Below are 21411 nucleotides of genomic sequence, written 5' to 3' on the forward strand. Positions count from 1 at the left end.
TCCAACGTGGGGACTGCTCCCCGTTTTGCCCTGAGTCTTAACAGCCAGCAAAAGTCAAAGGTGTGATAAGAGATGAGACAGATGCTCCTCCGGGGAGAAGAGTCTTCCTCTTTAACCACTGGCCAAAAAAGGAAAAGGTGGGACGTCTAAGGATTCTCCCCACTGAGAGCAACTCCAGGCCAGCACCTGACTACTAGTCAGAGAGGTCAAGAGAAACTCTGGAGCGAGGTAGACCTCATGCAATGTGGCCCTGCATAGGATGGGTCCCCCCAAGGAGTAGCATGCCCCCTCCCTGAGCTGAAGAGGGAGTGGATGGGGGAGAAGAAGAGAGCAGGGGAGCCCAAGGGAGATGCCAGCTTCCCCTAGAGGCAGCTCCTTATGATAAGGAAATGGATACTCAGTTCTGGGCCTGTATCAGATAAGCAAATAGTAGGTATATAATAATCACTAGGGGACTTAATTCATAGTTAATTCAATCCACCACATATGTCTTAAATAACTATGTTCAGTAACATTGTGTTTAGACACTGCGGGTATAAAAAAGGTGAATAAGCAGAAGCCTCACACTTAGACCCTTAAAAGCTAATGAGGGAAAAAGACAAATAACTACACCAATATAAAGCAGGGGGTGTAGCAGGGCGGGGAAGCAAAGCTTTCTGATAAAGAAAAAACAAAAGAGTATGGGAACAGAAAGCACTGGGGACAATATCTAATCTGAGTTTTAACAAATGGGTCAGACTTCATTAGGCCGAAATGAAAATTGAGAAGGAAGATGCAAAAGTAGGGGACCGGTATGAGTACAGGCTGAGAGGTAAAAGCTTGGAAGCCACATGTGGGGTGTTAGAAGTATGGAGCTCATTGGCCTTGAAAATTGGAAGAATGCTCTTCATAGGGTGCTTATACTGACTCCTATCAGAACAGGTCAAGCTTCAGCAGTCTTAGCTTTCTTAACATCTCTGTGGAATATTATCCTCAGTTACTTTAAACTTTCCTCACAGATACTATTGCCAAACTGTAACATCACTGGGGCTCTGTGCGGCCCCTTCCCTGAGGGTGGACTTGATCATAGCATGACCAAGGCTAATAAACACTGGAGATGGAGGAAGGAGAGCCCATTACCACATTCCTCTCTCTAAAACTATGTTGCTAAATTGGATGCCTTGTGATCCTTTGATACCAAACATGTCTGACATTTTCCATCTTTTTATTGGAAGAGGTTTCTTTTCTTACTTATGAACTCGAAAATAAATACAGGATTCTTCAACACATTCACTCTTTCCGTTTGGGGAAAAAAGAAACAAAAATAAATACTTTTCCATCATCACAGACTGCGTATAAAATGATTTCGTCTTCAAGTTTGGAAACCTCCTACACTTCATGGACAATAAAATGTAATGAGATGATAGCAGAACAAATAAAGTCATATGAATTTTACCGTCTTTGTATTTGAGTAATTGAATTTCATATGTTCAAATTGTAGTTTACTTCTATCTTAAGAGTGACTCGAAGATGCTCTTGTTTCTTTCTTTTTTAAAAATAAACTTATTTATTTATTTATTTATTTTTGGCTGCGTTGGGTCTTCGTTGCTGTGCGCGGGCTTTCTCTAGTTGCGGTGAGCGGGGGCTACTCCTCCTTCTGGTGCGTGGGCCTCCCACCGCGGTGGCTTCTCCTGTTGCAGAGCACAGGGTCTAGGCCCCCGGGCCTCAGTAGTTGTGGCACGTGGGCTCAGTAGTTGTGGCTCGCAGGCTCTAGAGCACAGGCTCAGTAGTTGCTGCACACAGGCTTAGTTGCTCCACAGCATGTGGGATCTTCCCGGACAAGGGATTGAACCTGTGTCCCCTGCATTGGCAGGCGGACTCCCAACCACTGCGCCACCAGGGAAGCCCCAGAAGATGCTATTGTGTCTTAACTACTGAGGTAATAAATGACCAAAGAGTCTCTCCGAAAAATCAATTACCTGTTTTATCGTATATGCTACACAGAATGCGAAACATGCCAATTATTTTTTGTTGTTCTTACAGCAGAACTGTAGAACATGCTGAAGAAATCACAAGCTGCATTAATAAAGATCTTGGGCTATGAGCAGCCTGTCTCGTTCCAATCATTAACAACACTGGGAGGGCAGACACGCCTAAACGGGATACAGGAGTCGGTACTGGGATTCACTCCAGGATCCCTGCTGAAAAGGTCTACCTAAAATATTTGCGGGCTTCGCTGGTGGTGCAGTGGTTAAGAATCTGCCCGCCAATGCGGGGGACATGGGTTCGAGCCCTGATCCGGGAAGATCCCACATGCCGTGGAGCAACTAAGCCCGCGAGCCACAACTACTGAAGCCCACACGCCTAGAGCCCATGCTCCGCAACAAGAGAAGCCACCACAATGAGAAGCCCACGCACGGCAACAAAGAGTAGCCCCTGCTCGCTGCAACTAGAGAAAGCCCCGCAGCAACGAACACCCAATGCAGCCAAAAATAAAAATAAATACATAAATAAATTTATTAAAAAATAAAATAAAATAAAATACTTGCAAAAGGAGAAGCAAGGATTAAAAGCTTTGTAATGCTCAAAATAGAGCAGTTATTTAAATGGGGTATATAAAAAAGAATAGGAGGGGAAAAAATCCACTATGGGCTAATTAAGGGAAAGGAATTCTCTTAATTCCAGAGGCAATTCCCTCTGGTCTACAAAACTTAATTCGACAAGCAAGGACACCTAGGCATAGAAGTTTGAAAAGAGTTGATGAAAGAATTAGAAGAGAAAATATGAACAAAGGAAGTTGATTTAATCTACTAAACTAATCAACAAACAAAAAATTGTCATGTTATCATAAAAGTACACCTGCTCAAAAACTACATATTCTATTAGATTTTAATATTTTAATCATTATTATAATATAGAAAATAGTAAATTTAATGTTTTGAGGGCTGAATTAAAACCAGTTCATTTCTAGTCTCATTGTCAGATGACAGTTCTCATTAACCAGTTGTAGCATATTCTTTTTTTTATTTTAAAGAAAACAGACTTTATTGCCCAGCAATTAAAATCATTTGAACTTATATTTTTCTACATCATTTATTGTGAGATGATCAATGTTAAATAAAATATTAATTTTCATCATTTGCTTTAATTCATGTCTTCTTGACCAATTCTTCATTTTCCCTTCCAAAATGTTGTATGCCACACCTTTGAGGCAATGAAGAAGTTGTAAACACCACTGCTAAGGACTTGAACATTCATCTGCAGGTACTTATATGCTTGTTACGTGTGCAGCTGTCCTCCTGGTGGTTTTTTCATAGCCATCCTCTATGACAAGTTTTTGGAAAACATTTATCACAACGACCTTCATTCATCTTCAACTCATAGGCTCTGTTGTACCTTTGCTTTTGAGGAGGCAAAAATTCTTCCAGTCTCCCAGCTCTTGGCTGGTTTCTTCTGTATTGTATCCAGAAATACACATCTCTGTGACCCGAAGCATCTAAGGGTATAGCCGGCATTTACAGCCTAAGGGCCTCCTGTACTGTACGGATTCTTCTCCAACTTCAATGCCACGTCTCCAGAGCATATTTACAAAGGAAGATCCGGGAACAAATGCTGACAATGCTCCACTGCGTCGAGACCAGAACTCACTGTTAGTAGGTAAACTGTTCTAAAATGCGACTGAGCAGGAGGCGCGGAGGAAAGCTCGAGGCTGCGTCAACTGGGGAGGAGAGAGGAAGGGGGGGGCCTCCTGACATGACCTTGAGGCTGAGGCCGCGCCGACCGCTCCGCTGTGCCCGGCACTGGACGTAGGGCACCGGGATGGAGGCCCCGGGCGCGGGACCCACAGAGCGGAGAGGCCCGAGGGGGACCCATGAGCTCTGGCTCGGAGCCGGGTTCCCGGCAGAAAAAAAGAAGAGGATCTAACACCGCAGGGAACCCCCCCCCCATCCCGTCAAAGAGCCCGGCGACAGGCCCGCAGGCGCTGCCGCCCCGCCCGCAAGGCCGACGGTGCCCCAAGGCGCCTTCCTCTCCGGGTGGCCTGGCAGAAAAGGCGTAGCATTTTTTTTAAGACAACGCATTTTGAAAAACCACACAACTGGAAATATACAAATTATTTGTGCTAATTATATTTGAAATAGGATGAGATATATTTTAAATTTGTAGTATAATTAATAATGAATACTGACTTAATATAATGAATTAATAATAAATATATACACATTTCATGATATATATAAGTGAAATCATTGTGCTGGACACCTTAAACTTATACAGTGCAATATGTCAATTATATCTCAATAAAACTGGAAAAAATAAATATTAAATAATTTTAGCTCTTCTAAAAAAAAAAATCAGGTCAACTGTCCAATTCATTAAAAAGGGCCATAAAATGCTGAATTGTTTTTCCCTTTTAATACGGAATAATATGTTTTAGAATAAATTTGGCAAATAAAAAGTCTCTTTTTATTACCTTCAATATGAGAAATAAAAGGTGTTTTCTCTATATGTATTAACAATCCAAATTTCCAGATAAATCTAATATATAGCTCATTAATACTAATAGAGGGATTTCAAAACATAGTCTACTCATCTATCAAGATGTTTTATTCGAGTAGAATTTTGGTTGAAGAGATGTTCATAAAATGACAACAACTTGAAATAGGAATTAGACTTCATTTATGGATGAAAACAGGTTTCATTGAGATTTTCATATAAACATTGCTATAACTATTCAATACATAAAGTATTTCATACTTAGAGTAGAATTCACAGAAGAAATTTAAAACTCATAAACTTTTAAAGGAGCAGTATCAATAACACAAATCTCTCCCCTAGGGTGGTGATATAAATATAGTATTTAAATATAAAGAATACCTATGGCAACATAATATTTAAATATTAAGAATGCAAATGGCAAGACTATCTGTTCAGCTAGACAGTGAGCTTATATAACAAGCTTCTAAATTTAAATGGAAAGACATATTTTGCCCTCCTTACATTTTTTTTTAGCTTAAGAGGACTAGTATTCCCTGGATATATTATTATTATTATTATTAACAATCTCCAGGCACGCTAATTCAGTAATTTCATTACAGCTGTGCAACAACTTTCCCATACGTATCAGTGTTAACCTTACTTTCCTCTAGTTAATTGTGGAAAACTTACCAAAACAAAATTTCTGCTGAAAGATACTGAATTTAAATGTCCCAGCTAAGTAGCATTCATTCAGGCTCTTCTTTTAGCAGTCCATTTACAACTTTAAATGTTTTAAGCGCAGATATTTTAAGGACTTGTGTAATTGACATAAAGAACAAAATTAAGGAGAAAAATAAGGCTGTGGGAAACACTTGCACAAATTATTCTTAAGCAGAACGAAATAAGCTGAAACTAAAAAAAAAATTGCTAAGAAAAATCAAATGTAGAGCAGCATATTCCAAACCATGGTCTGTGGATAAGGGGATTCCATGGCCAACCATGCCATTAGCTCTACGATGCCAGGAAACCTCTGCGATGTTGTTCATTGCTTTGTCCTTAGTACCTAATACAGTGCCTGGCACATATTAGGCTGTAATATTTGTTGAACAAATGAGCTTGCAAAATGCTATACATTATATGTCCCTTTTTTGAAGGTCACACTAAATTAAAATATATTTAAGACGGAGAAGCCCTGTAAATGCCAAAAAAAAAAAAACGTTTCAAATATAATTTTTCCCAAGTTTATTTGACAGAAAACTCATTAACATCTTCCAGACTAGAGTTCAAGAGACACAGTTTGGAAAATGTTGTTCTAAGAAAAAGAAAAGAGGAAGTTAAGGCTGCCCTATTACTGGAACTGTTAGTGCGGTGTTAATAAAGATCAAAGATGGGACAAAGCGAGAGAGTGGCATGGACATATATACACTACCAAACGTAAAATAGATAGCTAGTGGGAAGCAGCCGCATAGCACAGGGAGATCAGCTCGGGGCTTTGTAACCACCTAGAGGGGTGGGATAGGGAGGGTGGGAGGGAGGGAGACGCAAGAGGGAAGAGGTATGGGGACATATGTATATGTATAACTGATTCACTTTGTTATAAAGCAGAAACTAACACACCATTGTAAAGCAACTATACTCCAATAAAGATGTTCATTGCAGCTCTATTTACAATAGCCAGGACATGGAAGCAACCTAAATGTCCATCGACAGATGAATGGATAAAGAAGATGTGGCACATATATACAATGGAATATTACTCAGCCATAAAAAGAAATGAAATGGAGGTATTTGTAATGAGGTGGATGGAGTTAGAGTCTATCATACAGAGTGAAGTAAGTCAGAAAGAGAAAAACAAATACAGTATGCTAACACATATATATGGAATCTAAGGGAAAAAAAAAAAAAAAGGCCATGAAGAACCTAGTGGCAAGACGGGAATAAAGACACAGACCTACTAGAAAATGGACTTGAGGATATGGGGAGGGGGTGGGGTGAGATGTGACAGGGTAAGAGAGTGTCATGGACATATATACACTACCAAATGTAAAATAGATAGCTAGTGGGAAGCAGCCGCATAGCACAGGGAGATCAGCTCGGTGCTTTGTGACCACCTAGAGGGGTGGGATGGGGACGGTGGGAGGGAGGGAGATGCAAGAGGGAAGAGAAATGGGAACATATTGTATATGTATAACTGATTCACTTTGTTATAAAGCGGATGCTAACGCACTATTGTAAGGCAATTATACTTCAATAAAGATGTTTAAAAAAAAAAAAAGATGTTAAAAAAAAAAAGATCAAAGAGAAATCACACTTGAATTCATTTCCTCTTGCTTGATTTCTCTTGCAACGAGAATGATTTTGGTGATCAGATAGATGAAAACAAAACAAACAAAACTAGTTGAAGCTCAAGCTCAATATGTAAAAAGAGTTGTTGACCGCTTACTGCTTGTCAAGTATGGTGCTAAGCATACTGCATAAATCCTGGGCTCTTTCTCGAGGAGCTTATCATCTGGAACAAGGGTCTCCAATGTCTGTGTCTGGAAAGCCCAAGCAGGTAACACATATTAAGTCAGATGTAAAAACTAAGAAAGCAGGCTTTAATCAGTTTGTTGCCATATGAGACTGGAGGCCTGCTGTTTCCAGATCTCTTAATTTTTAATATAAGCCAGAAAATCTGGATTTTTAAAAGATATAATTACCATTTTAAATTTTTTAATCAATTTTTAATTTTTCAATCAATTTAATTTTTAGAAAACTAAGGGGTCCAAATATAACATACATGGAAGCTGTATGCAACTCAGAAGCCACTAGTTTGTAACCTCTTGTTTAGAATTTATAAATGAGCATCTACCCAATGATTTCAAGGTCTCTATAAGATATACAGTATCTCAAATTACATCTTTGGATGAGATCACCGAATCATCATTAGTTATTCTTAAGACCTTATGAATGTACCAAATATATACCAAAATGAGTCTAAAAGCAGAAGAATATAGATTCTATAACATATAGGTTGCTTAATCTGATGTTAATTTCAGCAAGATTCTAAAATGGAATATTAAAATAAGGTTAAAATTAAATTCTAGAAAAATGGGCCAATATATGTGTGTATATGATACTGGTACTATTTTATTTTAATATGTCTATATTTTGATATTTTAAATTTTAAAATTAAATATACATTAAAAAATATAAATTAAAATATTTATATATAAATACATATAAAGAAAAATATATAAACATATATCATCACCACAGGTAAAGTAAAATTTTAAACACCGTATATCTGAAGTTTGGCAAAGAATTTGACAAGCTCTCTTATGATATCCTCAAGAATGTGGGAGAAATAAGAGCTAGGTGATAAAGGAGAAAGCAAAAGCTATCGATGAATGACTTCCCAACAGCCAAATCTGATGCATTCTTTTCAGTCCTCATTCAACTTGAACGCTGCATCAAGCAGAGTGCAGTCCCTGTAGTGAATTCTCTTCTCCCTTGATTTGCAAAATACCTCCTGGTACTCTTCCTTTCTTTCTCAGTTTCCTGACTGACTCATCATTTTCTGCCGATACCTTGAATTAATGACTCTTATCTTAACCAGAACTGGGCATTAGAACCACTTAGGCATATATGTCAAACCCATATGCCTACTGAGTCAAAATATCTGTGGTTGAGACTAAGGAGTGCATATGTATATAATCTTAAACCTCAAGGTGATATAGATAAGCGACCTAATTAAGAACCATTGCCCTGACATTAAAGCAACTCCCAGGAATCTGTGCTCAATCTTTTCTCTCTCTAGTTTCTCCCTGGGAGATTTTTTCCCCCCACCAAGCTTTTAACTATCACCTCTGATGACTTCTAAATTTTTATCTCTATATTCAGTGTTCTTCTTTAACTCAAGACCAGTATTTTCAAATGCTCACTAGGAATATCTACCTGGATATACAATAGGTACCTCAAATAGAGCTGCCCCCAAATTAAACTCATATCCCAAACCTCCACCCTATCAAGACAATAGTTCTTCTTACATTTTTTTTTTTTTAATTAAGTAAGGACATCACTATCTGGCCAGTCACCTCACTCAGAAGCTATCAAGTCAAGGCACTAGAGGACCCCCTGCCTCTGCACTTCTCAATCGGAGGAAATCCTTGCTCGCTCATGGCTATACTTTCATAAGACACTGTATTTGATATAATGTGACATACCGTCCCCTGACCACAGCTGTGATCCATTCATATGTTAACAGCACATGTCCATTAACTTAACACATATTTGTTAAGCATCAATTGTGTTTCAAGCCTACAGCTTGTGTGGGCCAGTTTGATAACATAAATTGAGCAGAACAGATTCTCCTGAACTGAAAAGCAGAATTAGCTGTGGGTTCTAGCGCTGGAAGGTTACACTGAATCAGGCCTGGGGTGGCCATGATAACTAAGGGCAAGCTGAAGATTTATGAGCAAGAAACTGTGAGGCAGTAGATAAAGCCAGTCAGTAGAAAGAAAACAGGAAGCAGAAATACAGAGAAAAGTGGAGATACCACTAGAGGGAGAAAACCATGCCTTTTCAACCCCCAAGAGTCACCTTAGTCCAGTTTTTCTTTGGTTCCTTAGATTTCTATAAGATTCTTCAATGGATCTTTCAAATACACCCTTTACTTGAGTTACCGTGAATGGATCTTTGTTCTTAGCAATTAAGAAAGCCCTGGGGCTTCCCTGGTGGCGCAGTGGTTGAGAATCTGCCTGCCAATGCAGGGGACACGGGTTCGAGCCCTGGTCTGGGAAGATCCCACATGCCGCAGAGCAACTGGGCCCGTGAGCCACAATTACCGAGCCTGCGCGTCTGGAGCCTGTGCTCCGCAACAAGAGAGGCCGTGATAGTGAGAGGCCCGCGCACCGCGATGAAGAGTGGCCCCCACTTGCCGCAACTAGAGAAAGCCCTCGCACAGAAACGAAGACCCAACACAGCCATAAATGAATGAATGAATGAATGAATGAATGAATAAATCCCCCCAAAAAAAGTTAAAAAAAAAAAAAAGAAAGCCCTAAGATAGTGATCCTAAATGCATCCATGCCCCTGACCACCCATCCACACCATATCATGTTGGCCCCTATTTCTGGTTTAGGGTTTATAGGATTCTACCTATAAAGCAGTTTGTCAACCTTTCTCTTTCCTTCCACTACCACTATCCTTGCTCTATTGCAAGTCCTCTTTATCTCCGAACTGGACTATAGCAGCAGTACCCTAACTGCTGTGACTCCCATTTCTTTACCATGGACATAGCTAGTAGAGTGATATTTCTAAGATAACTGACCCTTTCACTCCAGTGATTAAAACACAGTGATGGTTTTATATGGTAAAGTCCAAACACTTTATCATGGTACACATGGCCCTTTATACTCTTGGCTCCACCTATACTTTCCCTCTCATCTCTGCCATTTTGCACGAGGTACCAAAGCTCTGAACTAAGCTTCACTAGATACCTCAGAAGGCAAACCGAAACCCACATGAGCTATGCACTCGTTGACAGAGAGATGGTTTTGTCCAGGCAACAGCCTTGGTGTCACCCTCCTTGCTTTGCCTGGCAAACTTCTGTTCAGCCTTCAAGTCTCTTCTGACCCCCAACATACTTTTGAACTCTAAATTGAAACAGGGAAGTCTGGGATGTATAAATGCCATACCAATATAAGAATATGAGTATGGTACAGAATGACCATCTTTCTTTTACAAAGGAAATTCCACAGGCCTCGTAAATTGGCCAAAAGTTAATTGGCAAAACTTTACTTAGAATACGTTAGCCATTGTATTAGGAAGAATTATTAGAAAATGATAAAAATCTAACTAAAAAGACTAACAGTGTGTTTTTATGATTGTCTGATTGCATACACCAAAAGTGTGCGTAATATTTTCACAAAATCAGTAAAAGTATTCCAAGTTATCACCATTATGTCAATGTTATAAGTCTTAAACTTCTTCAGACTTAGATGTCTATAAGGACAGAACTCGAGAACTCTGTGGTCAGCTATGTAAAAAGCCATCTTTTTCAAGGAAACAGTGGACAAAAATGAGCACAGTTCTCACTGTAGAGCCAAAGTAATAAAGGGCTTTTTTGTAGACAAATTCTAGAAATTCTTAATTACACACAGGCTTATTATCTGTATCCCCAGTGTTATAAAGTACCAGAACTTCATTAGAAAAATTAAGCTGGAAAAATGAAGCCAGTACTTTGTAAATTTCCACTGGAAATTAGCTGGGAGAGACAGAAGAATACTGGATCAAAAGAGGGTAATCACGCTTAACTGTGCCCTAGAGCACCCGCATGTATAATACGATTTGCACAGCAACTACCTCTCCTATTACTGCTTGTTTGGAGTATTCTGTGTTAATTGGGTTAGCTAATTTAGTATTTTAACTTAAAAAGGCTCTGCTGATTAATAAATGTTGCACACTGTGCTAGTAATTAAAATAAATGGAAGAGTTACAAATAAAAGTTGAATTGTTAAGAAAACATTATCTGAAAATGTATGATAATCCCTACTTATCATAATACAATAACGATTCAGAAAATAAGCAAACTGTAAAGGTCTAAAGTGTTGCAAAATCACACAAGTCCAAAAAGTTTTGAGATGTGTTAAATTTTCTTATCACTGTTCTTAGTGATAAATAATATAACCAGATCTCATCTACATATACCACGGTTTTTAAATGTCCTTTTAAAAAAGTTTAGTTCAACTACTGTTCACCTACTCCTAATAATGAAGGTGACAAAATATGCCACCCCAAAACAGGCCACTCTGGCCAAGGATTATTTTGAGCTAAAGGCACTTATAAACAACAGATAGAAAAAAAGTGATCTTAGTTCCCCTTTTTTTCCCCTATAATCAGGAGATAACACTCCCATATGAAAGATGCCTTTCCTATACCAGGAAGAAAGAAACATTCCTATCACGAGAAATGGGAAGTCACGGCATAGAAAATTCTGTACAAACAGACCTTGTTAAATAACTTTTATCTTCCTTTGGACTCCCCATATATTTTTGTTATTTTCCACAATTGTTTCTCTTTGCTCAACCCAATATATAAGCGCTTAGGGTTTGCCACTTGTTTCGGTTTTCATTTCTTTATGAGGATTATTGTGTGTTGCAAAACTTACATATTAAATAAATTTATATTAAATAAATTTATTATTATTATTATTTATTATTTATATTAAATAAATCTGTATGCTTTTAATTTGTCTTATGCCAATTTAATTCTCAGGCCCAGCTGAAGTCCCTAAGTGGGCAGAAGTAAAGTTTTGCCTCTTCTACAAAAACTATTAGAAAATTAATACCTTTTATTTTTCAAAAAGATGTAGCGATGGCTATTGAGCTGTCTGTACTCAGGTTCTTACGAAAGGCTGTACAAGTTTAAAATATAATATCCTTACAATATGATTAAATTATGAACTTAATTTCATAGGAAATTTCAAGCCCTGGTTGTATTTTTTTTAATACTCTAAATGTCCATACCCCAAACCTGTAGAAGAATTTTGAATCCTTAGGGATCTAAGGATATCCCTCAACTTTAGCTCAGGTTTATAATTAATCTCAACACCAAAGTCTGATCTAGCAAGCCAGCTCCTTGATTTGAAGGACACTTGTATTAGTTTTCTATTTCTACTGTAACAAGTCATCACAGACTTAGTGGCTTCAGGAATATGAATTTATTATCTTAGAGTTCTGAAGGTCAGAAGTCTGAAATGGGTCTCACTAGGCTAAAATCAAGGCACTGGGAGGGCTGCATCCCTTCTGGAGGCTCTAGGGGAGAATCCATTTCTTTACCTTTACCTTTCCCAGCTTCTAGAGACTGCCAGCATTTCTTGGTTGTGGCCTTTCCTCCATCTTCAAAACTAGCAAAGATGAGTTTTCCTTCTCACATTGCATCACTCTGACCTTTTATGTAGTCAAATCTCTTTCTGCATCCCTCTTCCACTTTTAAGGACCCTTGTGATTACATTGGGCCCATCTGGAATCCAGGATAATCTCCCCATCTTTAAATCCTTAATCACATCTGCAAAGTTCTCTTTATCATACAAGGTAACATATGCACAGGTTCCTGGGATTAGGGTGTGACTTCTCTGCGGGGCTATTATTCTGCCTACCAGAGCAGAGATTAGCACCGACTTCCACTGCCATGTCTTAAATCACTCCATTTTGGATACAGTTACAGTCTGCATAATTACAGTCTCCTGTACTAAGTCAGGATGTTTACAATTGATAGACGGTATTAACATATAGGACCTTGGCCCCTCTCATAACACTTTGGTGAAGCCAATATCAGCCTATATCACCGGATTTATGATCACTCCACTCCACCTCTGCCATCTTAGTGGGTAAATTAAACATTTGCTCTGATAGCTCTGGTGCCGTGGCCTTCTGTTTCTTCCATCTCTTAATAATAATGACTTCTTTCCCCATTTCATCTAGGCAACTTGCATGGTCCCATTTTATATCTGAAAATAATTCTTAATATGCTCTCTGAAAAACCCTAAAACAAATATGTGTTGCTCTTTCCATTTTTTAAAATGTAAAGAAACAATCTTTTCTTATTTTTTTAAGTGGATTTCAGCAGACTGAGTAAACCAAGGGAGGTAGGAAACTCCTTAATGGAAGCAGAAGAGGACATGGATATAAAGAGAAATGATAACAGCCCAGGAGCTCTAGACATAGAGTTTCTTAGGGAACGTGGCAGCCTATTAGCTGGAGAAATAAGCCTGGATCAGATCCTGAAGGGCCTTGAGTCTTACAATAAAGAATTAAGATTTATCCTGTAGTTGATAAAAAGCCATGAAAAAGCATTTGGGCTAAATAACTGCTTGCTGAAATTTCTCTAGTGTGGTCATGGTAAATGCACTGAATGGGCAGACTGGACGGGATTTACAGCAAATTAAAGAAGAAATTATAAGTCCTAAACTAAATCAATAGTAGAAAGGGAAGGGGGTGGCTGAATTTGAGAGGTACATGAAAGGTAGAATAGACAGGATTCGGGGACCAGTAGAATTCCGGAGAAGGATAACAGGGTAATTCACAAGTCCCTACTTGGGCAGACAGTTGGTGCTGCAATTCACACTCAAGACAAGAAGAAGCAGGCCAAAGTAGGGTCTACCGAGTTTGGGGCATCTGGTGGAGATGCAAACAAAGATGGAAGCTGAAAATATAAATCGGGAACGTAGGAGAAAGATCTTAGAGACTCAGAGTGGAAATCATTGTCACAGAGTTGAAGTCTCTCAGACAGAAGCAATCACTCAGAGAGATTACGTATAGAAAGGAGAAGGAAGTAAAGAAAAAGTTGAATATTGAATCTTGCCCTCACCTTAGTTCTATCCCGTTACCTCTCACCAAAAGTACTGCAATATTCTCCTAATGCGTTTCCTTCCCTCCAGCATATTTCTTCTCAAATACAATCAACAAATTCATATTCTGCTTCTAACAACCTCTTACTCAGAAACCTTAAATAGTTCTCCATTATCTACAGATGAACCCTCAAATCCTTGGCCTTGAAGCCTCCTACCACTTTTCTTTCTAACTGCCTCTCACATAAAAATGAGTTTCTGTCAAATTGGTCTTCTCATTGTTCTACCATCATTTTTCCCCATACCATCAACCGATTTTTTATCTACTTTCTCTTCTTCTCTCTGTCAAAATCTTAAAAATCTCTTTCCACAGAACTCAATTCAGTTCCTTTTCTGTGAAGAACACCTTCCTAGATCATCAGAGAACAAAGCAAACTCTACATTAAAAAAAAAAATTTCATGGCACTTACTGTCTTTAACACACGCTTGACTATTTTCAAGTGCTTATCTACAAATGATACTTATTCTGAATTTCATTAGGTTTTCTGGTTCAGTTTAAAGCTAGAAGCACAGAAGTTTCATGAGGCCAGAGACTTGTCTATTTTATTCAGTGCTATATTCCAAGAGCGTAGAACTCTTCCTGACATGCAAACATTTGTTGAATCAATAAATACTCCTTCATATTTCTTATAATATCTAGCTGAGAGCTCCTCACATAAAGGTTACTGGACAATTACTTACTAATTGCTTATTTAATTTCTTGGCTTCATAAAGATAGACATGTGAATAATGAAAATAATTTTCTTCAAGAAGGCATGAGAAAAAGTTTCTTTAGGAATAAGAACAGTTTTTAAACCATTTCCAAAAAACCCTCCATACTCTATATGTTAAATGTTACTGTCCCACTTCCTATACTTGTTTTAAATAATATATTAAAGAATGTGACCTTATTTGGAAATACAATTGTTGTGGGTATTATAAGATGCAGTCATATTGGAGTAGGCTGGGCCCTTAATCTGGTATGACTGGTGTCCTTATAAAAAGGGGAAATTTGGACAGACACACACATAGGAAGAGTATCTCCGTGAAGATAAAGGCAGAGATAGGGGTGATGCTTCTACAAGCCAAGGACCACCAAAGATTCAGCCATCATCAAAAGCTAAGGGAGAGACTGGAACAGAAGAAATCACCCCTGCTGAGGCCTTGATCCAGGACTTTAGCCTCCAGAACCATAAGACAGTAAATTTCTGTTGTTTAAGCCATCTAGTTTATAGTACTTTGTTACGGCAGCCCTAGCAAACTAATACATTCAGAAAATCTGTCTTTCAGAACCTTAATGAGAAATCTTCTATGAGTGGCCTATGAAGAGCTCTGCCAGTGGTCCTCCTTAACTTCTGGTTCCCAGGGCTAGTAGATAAAATCCAGCCCATCTGTGGAATCTGTTGTTTCCTACCCACAGTTTGATGTCTTAGATGAAGAATTATTATGCTTGTAGCAGATACTAAACATGACAATAATTATCTTCTATTAAAACTCTGCTATGTTCTTGGTACTTTATACTCATTATCTCATTCAATCCTCATTACAACCTTTAAGATAACATTTCTCTCCCCATTTTACAGACAGGGAAACAGAGGCTCAGGCTGGCTAAGTTACTTACCCAAGATTATACTGCTGTTGTGTAATGCAGTCAAGATTTGAGCTCGCACAGATCTAGTTCCAAAGCCCATCCTTCTACTATCACCACAGTGTAATTTTCATAAAGGCATGAAAACAAAATAGCTAAATGTGTCATATCCTCAGATATAAGGCCACCCTTTGAATCTTTAAGGTTAGAAATAAAAAGCTCTACCTTCCTGGCTTTAGATAGAGGGTTCCTAGTTAAGGCCCTTGGATGGCAAAGGCACTGTCCTCAATTCCTTACAGATGAAATTGGTAACATGGCCAATAACGATCCTTCTCATTAATAAACCATGCATCTCTGTGATAAAAGTAGACTTTTGGCCTAATTTCTATCACAAAATTATTATCTGAAAGATATAAAACCTAAATTTCTAACATTTCTTTTGCCTCACAAGATACATTTATGTTATCTAGTATATGGAAACCAAAATGGATTCACATTTATGTTATCCAGTATATGGAAACCAAAATGGATTCAGAAGAAGCTACAAAATAATAGTTTCAGTTCTCTGAAAAAGTGGATTATCCATAGGCTGGCTGTTAAAACCCATTGATTAGCCTCTTCACTAAAAACATGATAGCTTCAAATCTATAAGTAATTTCTTTAGCATTCCCAACTTGGTTTGCTCCTGATTGGGTGGTTATCCTAAAAGCGCTTTTCAATCTGTAAGTTTCAAGGTGAAGGGTCATCAGCAACACTGTAGAGGTTGAAGATATTTACAAGTATTCCACAGAAAGTAAAAGTTGAGCACCTTTCTTTGGGGCTAACGTTGATATCTGCTCTTTCTAGGTTTATCAAGGAAAATATTAAGAAAGGATACTTCAGTGTCTTTTATACACAGTGATTTCTGTAGAAACATCAATGTGGTCAATTATTTGAGAAGTTAATTTTGTTATTTCATAAACCTTGGCATCATTGAAAATAGAAAAATAATTCTGAATAATATAACTCTTTTGATATTCATCACTAAATTGCACATTTTGCTTGACTAAGTCGAGCAGCACTAATCTTCTATAATCTCTTTACTAAAAGAAATCTACCTCCCCAAAATAATTGGAAAAAAATGTTTCTTATTTTCTTATTCATTAAGTGTTGGGTAACTCATTCAATTATTGAAAGAATATGAACACTCTATAGCTAATATCTCACTTCAAGTAATTGCTATAAAATGAAAAACTTTATGAAAATTACTTGAGATACTTGCCAATTTTATCTTTCATATGAGTTTGTTCAAAATTTTTTATTTTTCAGGAGTCTCTTCAGAAATGTATGATTAAAATAAAACATATTATATATCCCTTCTGACTGATAAAACTATCCAAAATCCACCATGCTGGATAAGAGGTAATTCTAGTTTCTTTATATAACAAAACATACTTTGTAATGTATTTTGGAATTATTATTATATAACATATGTAATATGATGATTAGTGCATAGTATATATTATATAAACAAGTAACTGCAGTTTATATGTTGTAGTTGACATATAATTATTTATAATACATAATATTATATTAAATTATAATAATTATAATAATTTAGATTAGAATAATATAATTGCCTTTTTATTATTTAGTATATATAATAGTAAACAATTATTATGATATATTACAAAGATAATTACAAGATATCTTATAGAATAATAATAATAATTTTTAAAAGCTTTTCTAGATTTTAAATGGTCTGTTTATAAATTACATATAACTATTGATGACAAATGCCTGAAGAGAGAGGAAGTGCCTTGGAGAAAGATGTATGAATTGAGACCCAAATCAGTGATGCTAATATAATAATTTAAAATTGCATATGCTCTTAGATTGCCCTTTATCTTTCTCAATCATCTTCCTCAGTGGTGAAGAAACTAAACTCTTTCATTGTACCTGATTTATTAAAACTACAATGCCATATCAATATATCCAAATAAAATTTAGTTCATGTTAAGAAAAATGTTTTTGTTCTGTTGGATCTTATTATAGAAGCATCAGAAATATGAATACTTTCACTGGATAATTAAGGAAATTATCTTCACAGATGCATGGATAGTGGTCACTTATCCCCGTGAAATGCCATTCATTCTTTCCTTTTTCCCTTTGAGTAATATGTATGTACGTGTGTGTATGTGTGTATAAAATCAATATCATCATCAATATCGACCTTATCTAAAACACTTGCATATTGAAAAATGGTTGCTTCTGAATAGGTCAGGGGTGGTTCTTCCTTTTCTCACAAATAAAAGATTCTCTACAATACTAGGAAATAGAAAATATTAAAAATACTTCAGGCACCAAACATGGTACAGCTACTTTTTTTAAGCTAAGAACTCACATATTGTCATTCACATTTCGCGTCCATTCCTGTCTCTGGAGCTGTGCTCTGGCCTCTTTTAGCCCATCCATTGGTTCTGCCACTCGCAGCGTTGGTTCCAGAGGCTTGTAGCGCTGTTCCCACACTTCAGAGACATCGCGGAAGGGTCCCTGACAAGAAAGGGTGAGGTAGATAGTTTGTGATTTATGACCAAGGCTACTGAATATCTACAAAGAATAACAAGTACTATTTACTAAGTTATTTTTAAAGAACAACTTATTCTTCTCTGAATTAGAAAACACATGAAGTAAGAGCATCACATCTTCACGAAACGTTCACACAAGTGCAAGTGATTATACTAAAAATGTTTTAAATTAGGCAGAATTTTCCCCACTTACATCAAAAGAGTTTTTATTCTAGAACTAGTTAACTTGTAGTTATAAAAGTTGCTTTGTTTTCTAATTTTAAATAGCACATTTCTTATAATTTAAAAAGAATTCGCTCCCATTTTGAGTAAGCAAAAATATTAGAAAAGACCCTGGGCACGGTTTTCAAATAGATAGAAATCAGACGGCAAGTTTTTTTTTTCATTAAATAAAGCTTTTAGGTGAATTCCAAATCTTACATTTAACTGGTGGCCTCCTCCAAAATATAGAAGGGCCATATTTTAAATTATTTTAAGTGTTTTTATTTAAATTCTAAATTCTATTGCTTAATAACTCTGCTACAATAGCGACCATTTAATGACACAAATATATAGCAAAGTCCATAAGTTGCAATGGTGTGAAGTGGTTTACAACATATTCCACCTTTAAATTAGTAGTTATTTACAGTAGTTACTAGAACCCACTGGTTATCTAGCTAGTATCGTATGAAACACAATACAAATCGGAGGTGGCTCGAGATTTTGCTATGCCATCAATTACATTTTGTTTTCGCCACCTTTGATGTGCAGGAGAGAAGTGATATAAAATAGACAAAGATTTCTAATCATATCCCTTATCCTTAAAGATCTCTTCTTTAAATAGGTTATCACTAACAAGACACAGCTGCAGTTACTGCAAGCATTGAGTGAAGACTGGGGGGCTAATAAAAAGAAATGATTCACGCCTCATTTATGTTCACTTATGTTTTACATTAATAGAAACCAATAATAGGAACCAGTTACCATAAAAGTCATGGACCGTAAATAACACAAATGGCAAATAAGTATCATCCAGTACTTTTCACAGCTGGACAGGAGGATTGCTATATTTGAAAGTAGTTAATGGATTTTTATTGGAACTTTACTTTTTAAAGATACAGTAACATGATTCCAAGTTCAGGAGTAAGAAATCAAAAGAGGATATTTTTTACAGATTTTTAATCTTTCACTTTGACAAATTCTGTGGTTTGAAAAATAATATTTGGTTGTGTTATTAGGGGCAAATTACTTCTCTAGACCTCTTCTCCTTGTATGTAAGACGGAATAATAACTATCTCACAAAATTGCCCTTAAGATACATAAGACAATATAAGTAACACTCTTAGCGTTGTACTTAGAACCTAGTAAACATGCAAAAATTGTACTCCTAGCTTTATTATTATCTTACTACTCTTACTTTCAGTTTCTAGAGGAGTTTGAAAAAGATTTTGAACAATAGTAGCATCAAGTATATAAACAAAAGATCAAGGCTATGACTTTGAAGGGGCCTGCGTTCACAAGGAATAAAGTCTTCTTGGTGGCCAATCTCTGCCGTCTGACCTTTGTTGATGTATCAATATAACACATACCCATCTGAGGCTTACTCCACTACTTGTTCTGGAACTTGCTATTTCCAACAAGATTAGGAAATGAAAGAGGAAGCCCTATTTAAGCAGCAAAATTTAGAATAAAATAGACCCACTCTTCTTCTTTCATTAACTATAATCTTCATGACCACAATCCTCCTTAAGAATGTCCATTTTTCTATGTGTTTCAGTGCCTGATCCATACATTTATATCTTCAACAATTAATGTCTTGCCTTTGAGCTTAATAGACCACCTTCCAAGTCAGCAAACTTGGCCTCTACTGTCAAGGTTCTCTTATGCCAAAGTTTCTGCTGACTTCTATTTCTGTTGATAGACTCTTTTAGATCTCAAGTGATCACTTATACCAATCATACCTGGAGTGAGATAGCATCCCAAATTTCAGACAAAGCTTCAGACTTCAGCTCTGATCATTGTACTCATTTCCAAATACTAATTCCTAGAATGTGTAGACCATTCAGGATTCAACCTGAACCTACAAGACTTCTTGGGCTCTTAGCTATAGTTCTCCAATATTTGACTTTCTTTGCCTTCAATCAAGTCCAGTTATGAGTCAAGTATATTTATATTCTTCTATATTTTTAATAATCCACATTATAGTCATCTTGTATTTATAAACTTTTCTCAAAGCTTAAATAATAGTGAAAAAAATTTTAAACTTGCTATTATTGTCTCACACATTTAAGAAATTCACCTCACAAGTGAAGATAGACTGTCAGAGTGTAAATAGTATCATTTGGACTGTAGTATATATAATCTCAAATGTCCCCAGGGATGTGGGTACCTTTTTATTATAGATAAGTACAGGAAATGGGGTGCAGTCAAAGAAAATCACATTAAGAATCCCATTCTGTGAAAACAGGAAAGGAAAGAAGAAAAAAAAAAGCAGGAAAGGAAGAAGTCAAAGATGATAAAAGAGAAGGCGGGAAGAGAAGATGGGAAAGAAGGAAAAATAAGAGAAAGAAGGAAAAGAAGGATGAGAGGATATGATGGGGGTGGGGGAGGAGGACCAGGGGTAAATAGGAAGGAGATGGGGAAAGAAGGAAACAATTAGCAGGGATAATTATTTTGTGGTATGTTAGATAAATGTACCTTATGAGTATGCATGTGGGTATGTGTACCTGTATATGTATATGTGTATGTATATACACATATATAAAATCTTCCATGCAGATGTGTATTCCACATACATATGAATGTATACCTTTATATAAATGTATATGTATTTTCCATGTGTCTTTATATTTACACCATTGTGGGTATAATAAGAAATATATTTGGTCTTTGTCCCTGGTTCCTGGCACAGAGCTCCTAAAACCTTTGCAATTTCCCGATGATAGGAGTATCTTTTGTTACTCATAACAAGAATACACCTGAGTTTAAGCTAATAAGGTGACTTAGGCTGGAGTCCCTAGATAGCCTCTGGGTGAGACTGGTCACCAGAAAGACCAAGTGATTAGAAGCTTGGCACTTCCCTCCTCCAGGGAGGGGAGCGCTATAGAGACCGAGGGAGGAGAGACAGAGACAGGAAAACAACCAACCATGTGAGTGACCCTGGTAGAGGATCTCCCTACCCTCCTCTCCTTCCTCCACAGCTGAGCTTTTATATGAAATCACGGTCCCGGCTGACACCTTGACTGCAACTTCATGAGAGATCTTGAGTCAGAGGCACTCACCTAAGCTGTACCCACAACGCTGACCCACGGAAACTGTGAGAAAAGAAACGTGTGTTGGTTTAAGCCATCAGGCTGTATACGTAAATATAATGTAATTTATTATACAGCAATAGATACACAGAGGCAAGCCTGTGTAGGAAGCTAACAGGCAGAAGTTCTGGGGGTGACAGA

At 37.1% G+C, this 21411-nt stretch overlaps 1 protein-coding gene across 3 annotated transcripts in view; it reads right to left on the reverse strand.

The window, feature by feature from the left end:
- Positions 1 to 21411, reverse strand: part of SPATA17 (spermatogenesis associated 17) — a 199524-nt gene that overhangs the window by 54423 nt on the left and 123690 nt on the right. For all 3 annotated transcript variants that reach the window (XM_057556589.1, XM_007173524.2, XM_057556584.1), the window contains one exon: positions 17797 to 17945. In XM_057556589.1, coding sequence (XP_057412572.1) covers positions 17797 to 17945 — 149 coding nt within the window. The remainder of the gene's footprint in view (positions 1 to 17796; positions 17946 to 21411) is intronic.

The sequence above is a fragment of the Balaenoptera acutorostrata genome, chromosome 1, assembly GCF_949987535.1.
Source record: "Balaenoptera acutorostrata chromosome 1, mBalAcu1.1, whole genome shotgun sequence".
In the NCBI taxonomy this organism is placed as follows: Eukaryota; Metazoa; Chordata; class Mammalia; order Artiodactyla; family Balaenopteridae; genus Balaenoptera; species Balaenoptera acutorostrata.